The sequence below is a fragment of the Botrytis porri genome, assembly GCF_014898465.1.
Source record: "Botrytis porri strain MUCL 3234 chromosome Unknown BPOR_008, whole genome shotgun sequence".
NCBI classification, from domain to species: Eukaryota; Fungi; Ascomycota; class Leotiomycetes; order Helotiales; family Sclerotiniaceae; genus Botrytis; species Botrytis porri.
This window is the reverse complement of record NW_024066082.1, coordinates 2,564,853-2,583,105: the sequence shown is the minus strand read 5'-3', so window position 1 is coordinate 2,583,105 and position 18,253 is coordinate 2,564,853. Positions and strand designations below refer to the sequence as shown.

At 41.7% G+C, this 18,253-nt stretch overlaps 7 protein-coding genes across 7 annotated transcripts; 3 read left to right on the top strand and 4 right to left on the bottom strand.

Annotated features, from left to right (window-relative positions):
- Positions 1-763: 763 nt before the first annotated feature.
- EAF01_006848 (uncharacterized protein) lies at positions 764-1,412 on the top strand (the record flags this gene model as incomplete). Its single annotated transcript, XM_038915102.1, has 2 exons — positions 764-814; positions 963-1,412. 2 exons carry the CDS (start codon positions 764-766, stop codon positions 1,410-1,412), a joined length of 501 nt encoding a protein of 166 aa, XP_038770057.1.
- A 707-nt stretch (positions 1,413-2,119) lies between these two features.
- EAF01_006847 (uncharacterized protein) lies at positions 2,120-3,042 on the bottom strand (the record flags this gene model as incomplete). The annotated part of the gene is made up of 2 exons (XM_038915101.1): positions 2,120-2,876; positions 2,960-3,042. 2 exons carry the CDS (start codon positions 3,040-3,042, stop codon positions 2,120-2,122), a joined length of 840 nt encoding a protein of 279 aa, XP_038770056.1.
- Positions 3,043-4,514: 1,472 nt separating this feature from the next.
- Positions 4,515-5,412, top strand: EAF01_006846 (uncharacterized protein; the record flags this gene model as incomplete). The annotated part of the gene is made up of 2 exons (XM_038915100.1): positions 4,515-4,736; positions 4,849-5,412. 2 exons carry the CDS (start codon positions 4,515-4,517, stop codon positions 5,410-5,412), a joined length of 786 nt encoding a protein of 261 aa, XP_038770055.1.
- A 1,629-nt stretch (positions 5,413-7,041) lies between these two features.
- Positions 7,042-7,875, bottom strand: EAF01_006845 (uncharacterized protein; the record flags this gene model as incomplete). Its single annotated transcript, XM_038915099.1, has 1 exon — positions 7,042-7,875. The coding sequence occupies one exon, from the start codon at positions 7,873-7,875 to the stop codon at positions 7,042-7,044; it is 834 nt and encodes a 277-aa protein (XP_038770054.1).
- A 4,852-nt stretch (positions 7,876-12,727) lies between these two features.
- Positions 12,728-14,727, bottom strand: EAF01_006844 (uncharacterized protein; the record flags this gene model as incomplete). Its single annotated transcript, XM_038915098.1, has 3 exons — positions 12,728-13,606; positions 13,656-14,020; positions 14,079-14,727. The coding sequence occupies 3 exons, from the start codon at positions 14,725-14,727 to the stop codon at positions 12,728-12,730; spliced, it is 1,893 nt and encodes a 630-aa protein (XP_038770053.1).
- Positions 14,728-15,891: 1,164 nt separating this feature from the next.
- Positions 15,892-16,659, top strand: EAF01_006843 (uncharacterized protein; the record flags this gene model as incomplete). The annotated part of the gene is made up of 2 exons (XM_038915097.1): positions 15,892-16,234; positions 16,286-16,659. The coding sequence occupies 2 exons, from the start codon at positions 15,892-15,894 to the stop codon at positions 16,657-16,659; spliced, it is 717 nt and encodes a 238-aa protein (XP_038770052.1).
- Positions 16,660-16,831: 172 nt separating this feature from the next.
- Positions 16,832-17,682, bottom strand: EAF01_006842 (uncharacterized protein; the record flags this gene model as incomplete). The annotated part of the gene is made up of 2 exons (XM_038915096.1): positions 16,832-17,141; positions 17,198-17,682. The coding sequence occupies 2 exons, from the start codon at positions 17,680-17,682 to the stop codon at positions 16,832-16,834; spliced, it is 795 nt and encodes a 264-aa protein (XP_038770051.1).
- Between the last annotated feature and the right edge of the window lie 571 nt (positions 17,683-18,253).

The following is an 18,253-nucleotide window of genomic DNA, read 5'->3' as shown; positions in this document are numbered from 1 at the left end:
TTTTAGACTGTAATTTTAGTGTACAAATGTAATACCAAAAAAAGACGAAACTTTTGGGCATTCCTGTTATTTTGTATGTATGATATATGAAGACTCCACTATAATAGTTTGAATGTTGTCGATTTGTACCTATGTAGTAGATGGGAGACGTAGTATGCAGTATGCAGTGTTGTGATACTTGACAAGAACCTTCAGTTATGTTCAAGAGTAACCTTACCTATTAGTCAATAGAGAATAAACCATGTACTGATTAGGCACGGATCTATGATCACGAAAGTTCCCCCAACTACCATTTCCTTATCATTTTGATATCGCCGACAACGTATATTGAGAGATAATATAAGGTTAGTATCGTGTGTGCTAGGACATTTTCATTGTTGGTTCTTGTGTTGTATGCGTGCTTTCATACCCAAATCTCGAGTCGAGAGAGTCTACAGTCTACAGTCTACAGTCTAGAATCCATCTCGTTCCATTTGATGAGCCGCCTACGTCAACAGATGAAAATCCACTTTAAGCGAGAAGATCCAGCTTGAGCCACATCCACAAGCCATAGCCACACGTTCATCGAAATCTTTCCCGGTTTCTCACATGTTTCCCTTGTTCGCACACGACATTTTATCCTTTCCATACTTCTCCAGCTATTTCTCGTCAACTTAAAACATCCTTCTTGATATACTCAACATCCTCTCGGAAAACCATCCGCAAATTCCTACATCAAACGTACATCTTTTCATCCATCATACCTAATCATACCATATCAAAGATGTCTTACGCACAAGCAGCAGCTTCAGGTCCACAACAGACTGATGAGGAGGTATGTTTGAATTTCTCTTAAGCTCCTCTATATTTACTTTGTATCCTCTCCACCCGTGTCTCCTTTCTCATCGTCGTCAAAGGAATCCCTTCTACCTCCGACGATATTTACTACTCATTCAGGTCAAGAACTAATCATCCCACCACAGAAACGTGCTCCTGCCCCACCATCTGTCATCCCCACCGAAAGTGCCTCCACCTCCTCCTTAATTGACGTCGACACCGATTCGGTGCACACTGTTCCTTCAGACTTCCAATCACAGCCAGTCCAAACCGAGACACAAGCCAACCGTCTCGAGCAAGAAGCTGAACAGATTGAGGCTAAGCTTCGCGCTGCAAAGGATGCCGCTTCCAAGAAATCGAAGAAGGGCAAGAGCCGTGTTCAAGAGAACAGTGATAACCCAGTCGTGATTGGAAATGCGATCGCCGTGGCAGCATTGAGCGCTGGATTGGGATTCGGAGCATACTCAAAATACGCCAAGGGAGAGTTGACATGGAAGGTCGTGGGTGCGTGGGCTGGTGTTGTGGGTGCTTTGGCTGTTGGAGACTATTACTTGAGCTCGTACCTTTTCAAGACCAAGTACCCAGCCAAGAAGTAGTGAAGAGATGGAGAGGTGAAGGACTACGGCTTGAGAGGAGGCAGGATCTTCAAGGGATCATTACTATTATGTATGGTTAATTGGCTTGTGGTGGTCAATTTCTAAATGTTACGGCATGGAGATACTTTGTATTTGGTGGTGTTACTGCGACGGCGGAATTCTCCCCTCTTTGCGATTTTTGCGGTCGATATCAGTGCGGCTTGTGCAGTCTATATTGGCAGGACGATGAACCTGTTCATAGATCAAGGTTCGCACTTTCAACGAAGGACGATTTACGACATTGTTTGTTTTTCTAATTGGTGAAAGTCTTCCATGTTGTTTTTAACCAAGCACCGTTCGAATGAGCGATCTATGCTAGGCTTTAAATACTTCCTCCCAAAAAGAATCTACAAGAACAATCGTACTTGACTAACAAGCTTTCCTCGGCGGCGCGCACGCGAGCATACTTTTATCTGGAACTGGAGTGTACCTTCGTAGCCCCCAACTTAGCTACAGACACTATGTGACGTAAATTTCATATGGCTATCTACATATGTAACCTTCATTGTATTTGGGCAAAATGATTTCAAGCAAATGGTACCTTAGAGCTTTGTACATATCCTAGGCTCAAACTCCAAACGGGTGTCATGATCGATAATGATTTGTACAACATCCTTCCACCCAATGCGCCGTCAAAGATCCTAACTATACATACATCCAGGTTCCTCTTAGATTTTCCCTCTACTCACTGACATCCACCCAGCCTCAGTCTCCTTACTTCTGAAAATGCCCCAAAACTTTCCTACATCTTCACAACTTTTATCCCCAGCTTCATGTTCATGAAAAGAACATACTTTTTCATCATAAAATTTAGTCCTAACATCTTTCCATCCTTCCGCCCCTCTCAAAAGTCTAACTACACTTTTATATAGAGACGGAAACCTCAATCCCAAATCAGCCAAACTATCCTCCGAGATACTATTTCCAGCCGTCGACGAAACTCCTTCTGGAAAAAGTAGCATAATAGCATACCATCTTGCCATCCATCTCCTCAGTCCGCAATCCCGATCTTTTGGGCCTATCGGTTCCGTTAACTCAAACGCCAACTCAATCGCAAAGACATTCGGCGTAAACCTTTTCTCCACATATCTTCTTCCTAAGCCAGTCAACACTTTATCCATCATTTCTGTCATTCCTAGTTGATGCGCCAATGCGTAGACTTCTATTGCTGCGCAACTTGGTTTATTTCCTTCGTTTTCGAATCCAGCGTCTAGAGTACCGCGATATAGCCATTTCATGATGATGGCAAAATGTTCCGAGCTAATTTTGGGTAGATAGTGGTCTTCTTTCTCTTCGCTGAGTTCATCGTTGTTTAGAAAGATGTCTGCGAAGAAGGGAGATTTGGCGCAGAGGAGTCCGCGGTGGATGCTGAATTTTTTGCGTTTGGGTCCGATGTGGAGGTCTATTATAGGACTGTCGAGCATGCTGTTGAACTTTGGTTAGATATGGTATTCTAAGGTATAAGACAATATTGATATGTGACTTGTGAGATTGTTAAGAGAACCTACTCTTCATAAGATGGTTTTGGCTTCGTAGTCTTGACCGTCGACATCCTTTTCTTTGCCGACTCGGAATGAAGTCGATGCGTCATCTCGTGTTAATTATTCGAGCTTGATGTTACTTTTTCCCCGCCGTACTTGAAGTTGTACCATTAAAGTTGTTTTCAGATGGTTATCATTCACATAGACTAAAGTATTGTACGCGTCGATATTGTTGGAGACGCGCCGAACCGTGCCGAGGCAGTTGGAATGGATTTTTAATCTAATCTAGTGTTCTCATAGTGAAGTATGGGGTGGAATAGAGACTCATTAAACTGTTCTTAGTGAATGACATTCTATGAATATTTATCCTGGAGGGTCTTCAAGAACCATAATATCCAGCACGTTCCAAATGCATTCCTCTTTGTCTAATGTGATGCGTAGCTCAACAAACTTTTATCGAACTAAAGTTAATGAAAATGGCCAAAGAATTCTGGATGTAGGAACTAGTATATATTGATTATGCGAGGAGATGCTCTAGACCACTAGGTCAGTCAACGCGTATAGCCATCGCACTTCAATTCTCTTGTTCATCTGATGTAGTGCACCATGGTTCGGTGGCTCTGTCTGGTATTGCCATCTTACCTATACTTCAATGCTCCTTCACACCACAGATATTTCTCAGCATCTAAGGCAGGTATGCATCTACTTCTTTCTCGTATGATGGATGAACAGAATGAGAATAAACGATGCAGAAGTTGAGGAGGGAAGATAGGCTTGGTTTGAGGGTACTTGATGTATCAATGAATGTCAACATGCTTTTTTCCAATCGCATTCGTGTACGACGTTCCTTGTTAGAAGTTCTATGAGTGAGGAGAAAACAATCTAATCCAGTAGGAGTTTCTCACTTGAGGAATGCAATTTGACAGTGATTCAATGATCAGAGCCCTTCCAACTAGGTGACTCCAGGCGTGGGCGAGCTCAGTCAATGAGAGTGGTCCATCTAGTAACTCCAAATGCCCGTCTAATTCAGGCATTTGAGTTGAATCCGGTGCGAAATGGTGGTGAAAGGTGTTAGGCTTCAATCCATCTGTTCAATGTCAAATACAGGATCATTTATGGATCATTCTTTGATACTCAATTGTACTTGGTAGAGAGCATCGGGGCATGACAATTCACGTTTCTCGTTACTTATATGCAAATAATTTAGACGAGTAGGTTAAGTTTATCGAGTTGTATTTGACTTGGCATGAATTGGATATTGGACAGCACACAATCTCATCACGTCGTTAAAACAAAGACAAGCCTATAATTAGCCCCTATTTGGTTTATCCCTTGCAGGTGCAGGTGCAGGTGCAGGTGCAGGCGCCATACACTGACGACATTGATTTGGTTCTCCTCTTTCCCAACCTCGCTCTTTCCCGATCTCATTGTTTATGCCTTTTCAACCAAATTCCATTTATTTTGTCATCTGTAATTAAAATTAAGGATATTCCGTGTGCATACAATCTACATCCATCAAGGCATTCATCATTGACGATTTCTCTATATAAAACTTTGGATTCATATCGCCGCCATCGCAAATATGCCTTCTGCTAAAGGGAAACCAACTGATCCCAAGCTCAAGAAGGACATCACTGAAAGTAAAGAACTTTCTTTTCCTTTCCCCCCTCGTGATCCCAAGACCGCTTTAAAATCTCCCTTGACTTTGATTGTGTCCGATCCGTTCTTAACATCTACCAAAACAGAAGTAAAGCAAGAAACAAATAAAGATGGTAGTGGTAAAGGAAAGATGGCTGCATGGAAGGTAAGTCATCTGATCCCCTAGCAACCAGTATTCCGAGGTTCCAACCATCATTGTTTTCATCTCAAATTCCTCTTACGTGGTGCCATATACTAATTACAAACTATCACTTCAGGCCAAGAAGATCGGTCAAGAATATGAAGCTGAAGGAGGTGATTACGAAAATGAACCCGGATCTAAAGACAAACCCACGAAAGGAGCACCTGAGAAGAAATCCGAGGAGGAGAAAGCTGCTGAATTGAAAGAGTCCGCGAAGGAGAAGAACGGTCATGGCAAGGAGACCGCTGATGGAAAAGTAAATGGATCGGACGACAAGACAGAAGACCAACAAGTCGAGAAGAAGGCACCCGTTCAAAAGAAACAAGCTGCACCAAAGAAGGAAAAGAAGGTACAAAGACAAGGAACGCGAAGTAGCGCTCGACAACAAGAAAAGTTAGATCCAAAGCCCCCAGCAGAAAAGAGAAAAAACGTTAGTGATGAGGCAGCGGATGAGGATGATGAAGGGTCTGAAGAAGAAGAGAAGCCTGCGGCAAAGAAATCCAAAAATAAGGAACCAACGTCAGAAGAGCCAAAGTCGGAGGAACCAAACGAAGAGGAAGACAAAAAGGAACAAGCAAAACCAGAGCCAGAGGAGAAAAAGGCGGAGCCCAAGAAACGTGGTAGAAAGGCCAAAAAGTGAAAGTTTCACCCACCATTTATTCTTCCTCTATACAGTGTTGAACGGAAATAGCATTGGCGCATAAGGTATCACACAATTACGCACGCTGGTTTTGGAATGGAACAAGATGAGTATACGAACTTGTATTTTGGGGCGTCTGTCTACTACTACTCTTCGCTTATCGGGGCTCCATCTTGGGGAGCATCTTCTCTTTATTGTATACGAGAAAGCATGTATCATTATTGTTGATTTGCTTTCGCTGCAGTAGCAGTCATTCAAAAATGGATATCACCCTTTATCATGAACGTCTGTCTAGCTGTTCGCATCATCTTGGTTCTCATTCTGTGTGAGTGAACAACTTCTATGTCTATGGTGGCTGATGTATGGACAATTGGATTTCAGGATATCACAATGCCGCCTCCAGGTGAGTCCTATTTCCATTACATCAACCCCTTCGTCTGCTTCCACTTACTCCCCACCATCCACTTGTCTCCACAACACCTCCACCTCTTTCTCGTCTCTTCTCTGTGACTCCTTTAAAATTCTGAACATGTACTGCCCCAGCCTATACCCTTCCATCAAATCAACCAATGGTTTGGTCGCTTAGCTCAGTTGGTTAGAGCGTGGTGCTAATATCTTCTCTGTTCATACAGCAAGGTTTGGCACGCCAAGGTCGGCGGTTCGAAACCGCCAGTGATCAATTTCCTTTTGCTCCGCTATATAGATGGATACGACGATACCTAGGAATACATCGTGGTGGAGTTGCAGGTTGCTTGGGTGAGATTGAGGTGAACATGTGGTTCATTGAAACGCTATTTTTTCAACTTTTCATTTATGATACTGGTGGCAAATGAATTTAGATTTGCTAAGTCTTTCTTGATTAATGGAAATATTTCCTGCGTAATCCGTTCAATAAATTTCGTACAAATTAGAGGGTGTGAGTGGAGATGAAATGGGTATTACAGTCAAACCTGGCTATACGGGCACGTGCTTTACGGGCTTTTTTTTTCCAACCTTTCGAAAATTTATGCAGTGAAATTGACTTAAACGGGCATTCCTTTATATAAGAGATTATAGTACTAATATTCCAATAAATTTGGTGGTAGTGGCCCAAGCTTTTGGCCTATCACATGATAATCCCATAAATTCACGTGATGAAATTTTAGGCTGATGGCATAAAACGAGGCTAAATACGGGCATTGAGGCCTTGAAATTTTTAGGCCCTTATAGCCAGATTTAACTGTAATTGGACCGCTGTGGTGGGGAATGAAGGGGCTAGTGTCAGGCTAAGCGAAGCTAACTAATGTTGGCTCCCGCAAGGTCCGGGAGTTTGAAGATCTCCAACTTTATTAACGGGTTCTTTACTTCGTACTGGTTGGTCTGTTGATAAGATATCTTTTTCTTTAATTTGGCTTTGACGATCTGCAAAAGAATAATGCGTTATGGGGAGTAATCCTCTTACCTCCATAGGATGGCAACTTCATACTGCATTTAGCACAAGATGTAGACTGATGGTCAAGAATATGATATACAGGCATCTCGAAACCAAAACATTGCAGCGACGAATGGTATCTTATTAAAATAATCATACATCAAGAAAAGAATCTCTAAATGGTTTATACATATGCCCCATTCTCTCATCCTTATCCTTCAACCACTTATTTCGCCCCTCGCAATCCTTCCCTCCCTCCATTCCTCCTCATAAGTTTTTCCTCCAAAAAGCCTCCTCCTTTCCGGTTTCTCGCCCTTCTCATTCTTATGTCCATTCCTACCAGCTTCCCTACCTCCGACCCCTCCCAGTATCGCTCCCCCCAATGTCCCCAACCCAGGCATTATCAAATCCCCAATCAACCCCCCACCAAAAGCTCCAAAAAATGTATTTCTATCTTTATGAGAATTTCGAGCTCGAGTCTTGGATGCTCTTGAGTGTGTATGTGAATGTCTATGACGAGATCGACTCATCGATCTTGTAGATCGAGCTCGAGAACGTGAGTGAGCCCGATTTCTCGCTCGTGATCGCGATCTTTCTAGTGAGGAAGAATAAGAGGAAGATGTTGAACGTCCGCGGTGATGATAATCGGGGATGTGTTGAGCGAGATGGTGGGGATCGGGTGGTTCAGATATGGAACGTCGAGGACGAAGATGAGGGGGGAGGTTTCGGTAAGAGTGTGGTTCTACGGCCTGATATTGATATCGTCCATCCCGTTGATGAGGCTGTTGAGACGGAGTTTCATACCCGTAAGCTGGGGGTTGAGTTGAATTGTAGTCCGTAGTTTGCGGTGGAGGTGGGTGATATGGTGGTTGTTGTGAATAATCTCGTGGATTGTAGACAGCAGGTGTCGGATATGCTGGTCGTTCATTCATTGCAGTATCATCTTGTGCTCGTTGATGATATGCCGATGTGGGATATCCAGCAGTTGGTTTCAATATACCTGGACCTGGTATTGCTTGTGAAGAAGGATTATAATATTCATGTGCCGCCATCGTGATACTTGAAGTTAGTTATTTTCATCTATCTTGATGCTATTCTAAGGTTATATCGAGAGTTTTACGACTTTAATATATATACTGTTCTTCAACTCATGGACCATGGCTGCATGTAATTGTTTATCACAAGGCTCAGCGAATCAGATCGACGTCACCATACATGAAGCCAAGAAATATTACACTCTGCCTGATTAAGTTTACGTCACAAACAAGACTGGAGATGGTGAATATTTCAGAAGTTTAATGCGGTGCTGATGTCTTGGAATACGGATATCGCTTGCCGGGAAGCAAACAAGAGGGAATGGAGATGCAAGGCTGGCAGGTTTAGTTTGGGTTGCGGGGTAGATGATATTACTCGAATTTAGAAAGAAAAAAACTATCACGGAGTGTTTATAGAACCAATGGCATACAGGTATCATGAGCCATTCCTGGTAGAGTAGTGGCGGAATTCCCATTGCTGTACATTTGCGGCGAATGATCATGCTGACCAGCTCATGATCAACGCTTAGAATACTTCTAGAAGAATATAATCCTTGCTCCTGCAGAAGCTGAGCCTTGTGTCTCCACACCAAGACACTGTTTAGAGAATTGCCATGTATCTTGAAATTTCTGGATGTCTTTTCGGGCACCGGCTAGATGTGTATCTTCTGTCGGATTTGGTATCTTCTGCATTCATATTGATATTGGCGCCACAGTATTACATTGTGACTTCCGCGCCGGCATTTCCTCAGGAAAATCTGGATCTTCGTGTACGCTAGCACTCAAGAACCATGCACTTTTAGTCTTTAACCCTACTCTTACACTTAGTCACCATCGATCTCCTAACATCAGTGTGCTATCTTTCCTGTTCATACTGAATTTCAAGCAACCAGTCTCTCTTGATCTACTAACCAAACATCTATCGGTTCGTAAACAGTTGGCTCCGTAATGTTTCAATCGTTCGTAACACGTTGTACTCCATTGAACCTTTTGTCTCTATCGCGCTATTTTCCACCAAAACTTTCCTAAGCGTTTCGCAAAAGCATATTCTTTCTCTCGATCGGATATTCGTATTATGGATGGATCTAACGGATCGAAGCCAAGCTATTTGAGCCCTACAATGTCGGCATCTCGATGAACGAATACTCCTCTTTTCGATAGCGAGCCATCGTTATGATAGCCGTATCCACCAAAATTCTCTTATGAGCAGCATTAAACGGGATCGAGTATAATCCTACGTCCCTCTAGACGTCATTTTTGAGACAATACAGTATTGTCAATGTGTCTTGACATTTGCCTGATGGTGAAGGTATACGATACCTTGAGCTGGATTGAGTTCCGGTATGCAAATAAAGGTGTTCTATTTTCGGAGATGGTACTAGATTGTCGGTTATTCTCTGCCCTTTTTCCTCGGCCATTCCTATGTCGCTAGTATTATACGAGAACTAAAGTTAACAATCGCATAGAGTAGATTCGAAGTCTTAAAGTTAAAATATGAAACATAAGCTAGTGAATTGGTGGTAATCGTAGATACGATGACGATCCACAGCCGCCGTTTACTTAAAATAAGGTTACTGGACACTGACATTGTCAATGCATGGCCTCTGTCTTGACATCGTTCGACTTTGAATTTTGTTCTTTCATGATATTATATCGAAATAGTATGACCAAAGTGTAGATGAAAATCATGTAGGGCCAAGCTGTACAACCAGCTCTCTCGAGGAGGAAAGATAGCAATGTATCGATGACAACTCTGTTGAACTCAGTAGATTCCAATCTAGTATCATAATCGAGAATGACCGCAGTGATTATCAGATATCAATCGTTGATAAACTCGAACCATGTGCGAGAAGCTCGTTTTCAATTCAGTCTTTTCAATAGTCCGGACTGCAGTCCATTTTTAAGATTCTAGTTTTGAAATTCTGAGGACACTATTCCCGACTTCAAGCATGCATAATTCTGGATCGATCTAATAACAAAATTACTTGAGCCTTTGAGATGATGTAAATATTTATTGGAAGAAGTTGTATGTTCCAATCCTTTTGATTGCTGGACCATAGTCTGCCCAAGGTTCAGGTAAGTCTATGGGTGAAGACACCCATGATATAATACAACTTTCCGGACCATATTGCAAGTCCAGTTCATTAGAATAAACCTGTACATCAAATAAACTTCATCTATTCAGGCGCGCTAGCCCCAGTCTCTCGTAGTATTTTGCTCAATGCTGATTGTTGCAATTCCACTTGGTCATCACAAGGTCGTGCAGTTGCTTTCAAATGCAAGACTGTGTCTCTCAAGGCAATGAAGATGATGAAGTCAGTCATTTGTAATAAACATGCATGGTCCTGAGTCGATGGAACGTGAGAGGATTTTTGGTAGCTTGACAGGAGGATTGCTGGAGACAATGAATAGAGTAGAATCAAGAAGATTAGAAAGCTTAATAGAAATGGAAAGCTCGTATATCTCTAGGTACGGAAGAAGTAAATAACAAATAGCAATCACTAGCATTAGTATTGGCATCGGCATTGATCTTTCTAGCACTAAAGCACAGAAAATAAGACGCACTTGCTAGTGAATCAAGTTCAGTCACAATACTGAATCTATTCAAGGAAGAAAAACCTCCTAAGGACAACGATGTCATTTTAAGTGAAAATCATGTAGCAATATAGAAGGCTTTTAGAAGCAATTTATTTTGGTGGAGCCGTTCTCCCGCTCCCCCGCTCCTGTGTGGGTACAACTCAGCTCGGCCCCACTGACAAGTTTTTAACCAACCATTTCGCTTACGCATCAAGCTTTTCTTTGACAACGATATATATACTAAAAGAGTAAAATTTAGGCATATTAATTGGCCTGATAGTTCAGTGGTAGAATTCTTGCTTTGGGTCATCCAAATTCATATGTAAGAGGTCTCCGGTTCGATCCCGGATTAGGCCCATAACCCAAACCTTTTGCAGTTGAAAATATTTTTATCGTGTGGGATGGGAATCTGGCAAATGTTTTGCGGCCTTCTAGATCGATGGTCCGGAATTCCTCCCTGGATTTTTACTCTACGCAGGTACTTGTGCCCGGAATGAGTAGTATTACACCGCTTTTGTTCTGCCACCAATAGAATCGTTCTGCCTACACAAATTAATCCTAGCTAACGAAGGTGATATGATAACTTATTCCATATACCTCCCTCCGTATATCTTCTGCAAAGTAGACGGCGAGTATATGATAGACAGATAGATAATAGTAGATAGCTTTTTGATACCAGCGTACCTTTTTTTCTTCTCGTATGGGAATGCTATCCTGAAGGGAATGTAGGATGGATGAGTAGAAATGTAATCAAACTTAATTATACGGAGTAGTCGCCATTGTTAGTGAACAGTCTATCATAGAGTGTGGATCATCCATGTGTTATTTTTTCTAGCCATCTACGTTAGTTATTATAGACGTGCGTTGGGGTTTATTAGACGTGTAGCACTCTCATGATACGAGGGATGGTTTCACCAACCTAAAGTATATATACGTACGTACCTACTACGTATATATATGAGAAGAGCACATTCAGCCATTAGAGGACCAACGCATAACGATTCAAGAGGAAGAACAAAGTCCAAAGAGATCGTCCTTCATAGATGAGATTAATATATATTCGCTCAAGCAAGTTTCTTTTATCAAATGAAGCACTAGATTCGGGCATGTTGCCAGAGTGGTTAATGGGTAAGACTTGAATGAATAATTCGGTTATCTTATGGTTTCGGCCTCGTAGGTTCAAATCCTGCACATGTCGTTTTGTCAGTTTGAATTCTATTTTGCCGATGTCCCTTGGAAACAAAATCTTTTTGGAATTCGTTGTGGTTGCTTATCTGTTTATTTTCCTGCGTGCTCAATAGAAAAAGTAATGGGCAAAGTTTCTCTTCCTTTTTAATGTGGGGATTTTATGCGTGATGAAATTTGTTTTGGCTCTATTTATTTTTATTTTTTTCGATAGGTAGAATATCATTGACTCGATTCACCACCCCCACCACGGGTCCTCTAAAACGACCCCTCCAAAATTTGAAGTTACTCCAACTCCTTTAATTGTTCACTATCTTCAAGTATTTTAGAATCAAAACAATCCTCATGCAAGAGACAAAAGAAATCGATTAACATAAGAGATAAACATATTGCCAGAAAGCAATTTACTGGTTCACATATACCCTCAATTTGAACTCTCCCCTAGAAAAATTGACCTGTCCACAGATAGAAACCCAACAAACAGACTTTACAAAAATCGACCCCTGGAAGTCAACATGAGTGTCAAGAAATGTCAAAAGATGTCCAAAAATGCCAAAAATTGATCACTGGCGGGGTCGAACCGCCGACCTTGGCGTACCACATGTACTGATGAATCAGATGAGATATTAGCACCACGCTCTAACCAACTGAGCTAAGCGACCTGGTTATTTGATTGAGAGGTGCAGCTTGTGTGTATATATATACAAATTTCTTTTTTGATGCGCTGTGAATGGATGTAGCGGGGTGCTGTATGCATACAGAAAAGATGCTTGAATTTGTGATGAATGCATATAGTGGGGGTGTTTTGTAAGTAGGATCTACATATATACATACAAAGTATGCTCGAGTATATCAGCTCGCTAAATCTTTACGGATCACTAACTTCTCAAACATGAGGCTCTTAGATTCTCAGTCACTTTCCCGAATATAAGCCGGGGTATTTCAAGCCATCTACAATAGTGACCCGACATGCCGATGTATACTCGAGTACAACTGGAACGTTCGAGGAAATGAAGAAAGTCCTCTCTAAACTAGTTTGATAATTTGATATCCCATTAACCAAAGCTATAAACTCCCTTATATATCCTATCGCCGTCGCCATAAATACTCAAATATCATCATACTTCGTAATACCCTCCACCAATCCCTTAATCAACAACGCCAACCTCTTACTCTGCCATCTACACAAAGCCAAATTTCCACCCATAAACCAAAATCCTTCATGACCAGTCTTCCTCCATATCGTTCTAACTTCTCCTTCTTCATCAAATCCCCAAACATCCTTAACTCTATCTGCCACTTCATCTCCAAAGATTTTCCTGCATTGTGTTCTCATATTCAGATATCCTGTTGCGAATACAATTTCATCCGCTTCGATCAATGTCCCATCTGCGAATTCCATACCGTTTTCCTTGATAGCTGTAATTTCCTGACCTTGCTTGACTTTAATCTTTCCATCGATAATAAGTTGAGAACATCCTACATCCAGATAATAGCCACCACCACGTTGCAGATATTTGATCCAAAGACCCGAACCATCCGGCCCTTTATCAAGTTTGAATCCAGCCTTTTCAAGACCCTGAAGTAATGTCTCATCAATCTTACCCACTTGTTTGGTACCTTCAACATTCAACTTCTTGAGTACCGGATTCGGCATACTGTGAAAAATCATATCGGCATCGAAAGTCGGAATACCATTCTCTCCATAAAGACCTGCTTGTGCATCTGCACTTGTTTCCGAACTAACCACATATGTAGTTGATCTTTGAACAATGGTTACTTCATAACCATGTTCGTAGAAATCTTGAGCAATGTCATGGCCAGAATTACAACAACCAACCACGATTGCTTTTTTGTTTTGACCACGAGATTCGGTTGCTCCAGGGAATTTGGATGAATGAACCACTCGACCTTTGAAAGTATCGATTCCTTTGATATGAGAAGGAAAGTTTGGCTCTCCACTTGCACCGGTTGCTTGTATGATGTGCTGTAGAGAATTAGTAACTATTCATTGGGCCGATTGTGGAATGACATACTTTGGGACGAACAACTCTCGTCTCCTTTTGGCCATTTCTGATTCTCTCCAAAGTGACTGTCCATTGTTTGGTTTGATCACTCCATGAAGTGTTGGTAATGGTAGTTTGAGTCCAAGCATTAAGTTCTAATAAATTGACATATGCTTCAAACCATTCACCCAATTTATCCTTGGGAGTAAACACTGGCCAACTCTCAGGGAAGGGTAGATATGGAAGATGATCAAACCAAACAGGATCATGAAGAACCAGTTGATGATATCTTGTTCTCCAATTATCACCAATTCGTTCTTCTCGATCAACCATGAGTGATGTAACACCAAGAATTTTGAGTCTTGCTGCTACTGTTAAGCCACCTTGTCCAGCGCCTGAAGAATGTTAACATTGCACGTGAACTTTCCCATCTTCCACAATTGAAATGCTTACCAAGAATCAATACTGTCGGCTCAGTTCCATTACCAAAATCTTTCTCGAGATTTCTTTTATCCAACCAATTTTCCTTCTCCGTCTTCTCTCCATGTTTCACACCATAAGGTCTCTTCTTTCCTACACTCTCTTCATAACCATTCAAGTTTTCCAGAAAAGTATAGAGCGTAAATACTCTCCACGTTCCATCATCATTTACTAATCTAGCAATTCCAGCCCCCTTGCCAACATCCGTCTCAACCTTTATGAAAGCCTGAATAACATTGGTCTTTCCATCAGTATCAAGCGACGTTAATTTTGGTGAACGAAATTCCGAGCTTGAATCAAGTGTGATGGCTTTGATGCGTGAGCCTTTTGTTTTACTGAAGAGCTCGAGGATTTTGGAAGGGCCATGTAGAATGTGAAAGTCCCACGAAAGACATAATTGATCGCGCCAATATGATTCTTCTATGAAGAGTGTAGAGAGGGATGAAAGCTCAGCAGAGTTGATATTTTGATTAAAGCGACCAACGAAATCTGAAGCAATCTTTGTAGTATCGATGGATTTCTCAGCTGTAGATTTGGGGAGGTTGGCGAGTCGTAGTTGGAATGAGCCAGGTTCGACTCGTTGGGACGATGATAAAGGATTTTGAACTTCAATGCTTCCCATGTTGACGTGTTACAGAAGTTTGAGTATGTATTCGTGGAGTATGTGAAAAAGTATGTAAGATCTTATATCTAAGACTTACCCGGTGATGGATGAATATTTATATGTTTAACAACGGCATGTGTGATCATCAATGGAATACTCCTCTTTTCGGGAGACCTTCCTACACATAATGACTTGGAATCTGTATAACGTAGAACCATCGTGCGTAATCTCGGTCTGGGGGTACAAAATTCTCATGTATTCATATGATGTCGTCGTGCTTGTGAGTTTTATTATTAGTCCTCCTAGAGAAGCCAATAGTTGAAACATTGAAGGAGTTTTGGGGTCTGGGGAAGAATTACCCCGCACAACATGACATCGGCAAACCTTCCATTTCTAAAGGGATCCTTTGGACCATTTATACCAAACCCTCCTGTACCTGAGTTAATAAGTGTTACTATATAAGTATTAAGAGAAGTGATATTTACTTGGAGGATAGTACGACTATCATGTGATGCTCTCGTATTCAACATATTCAACATATTCAACATAATCCTGCGTGTAATAAGTTTCCATGGTCATTGGTAGATCATATGAATATCCCGTGAATTGAGCCACTTCAAAGTGTCTAAGTAAGCGAAAGGACAATCCCGCCGACCCGAGCATCTTCAGTAGATATATTCCGCCCCTCCGCCTTTAATAACTTCGAGTCTAGGATCAAGATTATATGACTTCGGCGATAGATTGCGTTTTGGTTGCTACCAGTCTGATGAGTCTTGGGGATGTTTCTTCTTCTAGCCCACAAATTCCCGATAAGCATCCATATCAAAACGATGACTCCCGGGTATTTGTAACGATCAGGCTATCTTCGGCATTAGCTGTTTCGAGGACTTGAGCGCTTCTATTGGATTTGAAACATGAGCAAAGACAACTGTGCCATGCCTTTCACATCTACCAGAAGTGGGGTGAACGAGGCATCCAACTGTATGTGTGAATCTAATGATTGCAGATGAGTCATGTGTTTCCAAGGATGTAAGCATGTTGAACAACTGTTTTCGACCTGCCCATAATTTACATCTTTACCAAATTAACAAATCTACGAGTGAGATTAACTCTCGACCATTCCCACCAGACCACTCTATCCATTTGACATTGGCGAGACAGCGTCAAGTTCTAGCTCTCACAATGGCACCACCCCCTTCCAAACCCATTGCCAAATCACGCATTCGTGAAGCAGAACCCAAAGATATCGAAGCCATCAGAGTTGGTATGATAGCCTCCCTAAGCTCTGATCCACCATGGCGATATCGATACATCAATCGTGATAAATATCCCGAAGATCTCTACAAATATTCTCGTCTCTACATTGAGCTCATGGTTTGTGGAAAGTTTCCAGACTACCTAACGATGATTCTGGAAGTTGAAGAAGATTCGGGTTGGAAACTCGCTGCCTTGTCTATATGGGATGCTTCGTATGTGAATCGACGGATGTATAAAGCAAAAGGAGAAACATACAATCCTCCAACGCGTACGGTTCTTCCCCTAATAAGTTCAGACCTTCGGAACTAACTTCATCAAGTGGGCGAAGCAATGGAAGCAGCCGGTGCAAACGCTCGGAGAGACATAGATCCCATTTACAATGCAGCTTTTCTCAAAGCTATTGATGAAGCCCGAAAGGAATATACTGAGATGTTTAATGGTGATGACTTTTATCTCCACTTGTTAGGCACTCATCCAGACTTTCGGCGTCGAGGTTATGCTACACAACTCTTGAAATGGGGCATTGAGAGATCTACACGTGATAATGCGCCTCTTGTTTTGTCGGCGAGTGCAATGGGGGAACCAACATATCTTGCTTGTGGATTTGAGGAATTAGGAAGGGTTCCTATAGTTGTTGACGGAGATTATGAGAAACAGGAGTTCGTAAAAATGGTTTATAGACCGAGAAACTGAAGGTGGAATAGAAAAGTGTGAGCCAGTAGATGAATATAACATGTTTTGCCAACTACTCTAGAGAAGGTATCAGGAGAGAAAGCAATTTGTATATTCTTATGTGCATCTCTATAATTCTAATTCTAATGAACAGTCTATGCTCTATGGACCAAATCTTGAGCCCAATGTAAGTCTATGCCTTGTTTTCACTTTCGAAGTCCTTGATACCAGCAGCGTAGACTTCCTTAACAGTCGTTTTACCAGCAACGACATCCTTAACTGTTGACAAAATAGAGGTCCAATCCTCAAAGATTGTGAATGGAACCTTTTCTCTAACACAATAGGTAATGAGATCATGGCCCTTTTTGGCGAATAAAAGATCAGTCTCCTTAGCAGCCGAAAGATCTGATACTCCATCTCCAGCGTAAAACATGGTTGGCCTTTGATCATCTGGAAGTGCGGCGTATGGTCTAATCTCTCTGGATTTATCATGTCCGAAATGACTATTTTGAATTAGCTTTACCTTCATTGGATTTTCTTCCCAGAGCCAAGACTATACCTTTCGTCATGGTAGACTATATTCCAACCTCCCTCCTCATCAAGACTCTTGAATCCTTCTCTAACTTCAACTTGGTTACTGACAATCTGGATTTCGGCAGCTTCCTTCTTTCCCAAGAGATGTTCCAACAATGCTCTAATAATTGGTTCCATTCCACCACTCAAAATAACAACTGGCATATTGATCTCTCTTGCCCATTCGAAAAACTCTTTGAACCCTGGATCTAATTTGATGTTTTCGATAAGAGTTTGTATACACTTGCTGTATGGAGTCTTGATGCTATCCATCATTGATTGGAAAGAATCGCGAAAGGTCTTGGTACCATCGAGGACATCTTTGTTTCCTTGCTTGCGAAGTTCTTGACCAAATCCAAGATTGTCTGTCATGAAATCGTTGGAATCGCGGGTTGTAATTGTGCCATCGAAATCGGTGAAGAAGATATATTTAGGGGAGGTTTGCATAGCGGGGAGAGTAGTTGATCCCATGTTGAAGAGGCTGAAAGAGTAATGAGGTCTGGGTGATATGATTAGCGATTGGAGTTGGCTCTCGTCGACTTGTCTTGGGAATGCGAATCAATGGCAGCACAGTTGGTAGTTGGTAGTTGGTAGTTGGCAGTTGGCAGACAAGATGAAAGGTAGGAAGTTGAGATGAGATAGACAGCGCGCCATTGTTTGGATTTTGTTGAGATTGCAAACTTACCTTGATAGGATGAGGGGGTTCCAAAAGTCTATAAACAAACAAGAGAATGAAATATAAATAGGATTCTTTTATATACAAATAATACGGCGTATATGAATGTATTGAAGTTGGTTGTATAAGGTTATAAGTTATTAGTGGGGTTGAATAAATTTATTTACAATGTCTGAGACTTCTCTCATCAGTGTCTTATTGATACCCCGAGTTTGCCCCTCAAGCCCCTCAAGCCCCTCGAGCCCCTCTATCAATCATTAATCCCCTCTGTATCATCATAAAAGCGGTGAAGAAATACAGTAAAGACACCGTATTAAAGTCCCTAACATTTTATTTACAGGGCGAGCAGGGTTATCAATGCCCACC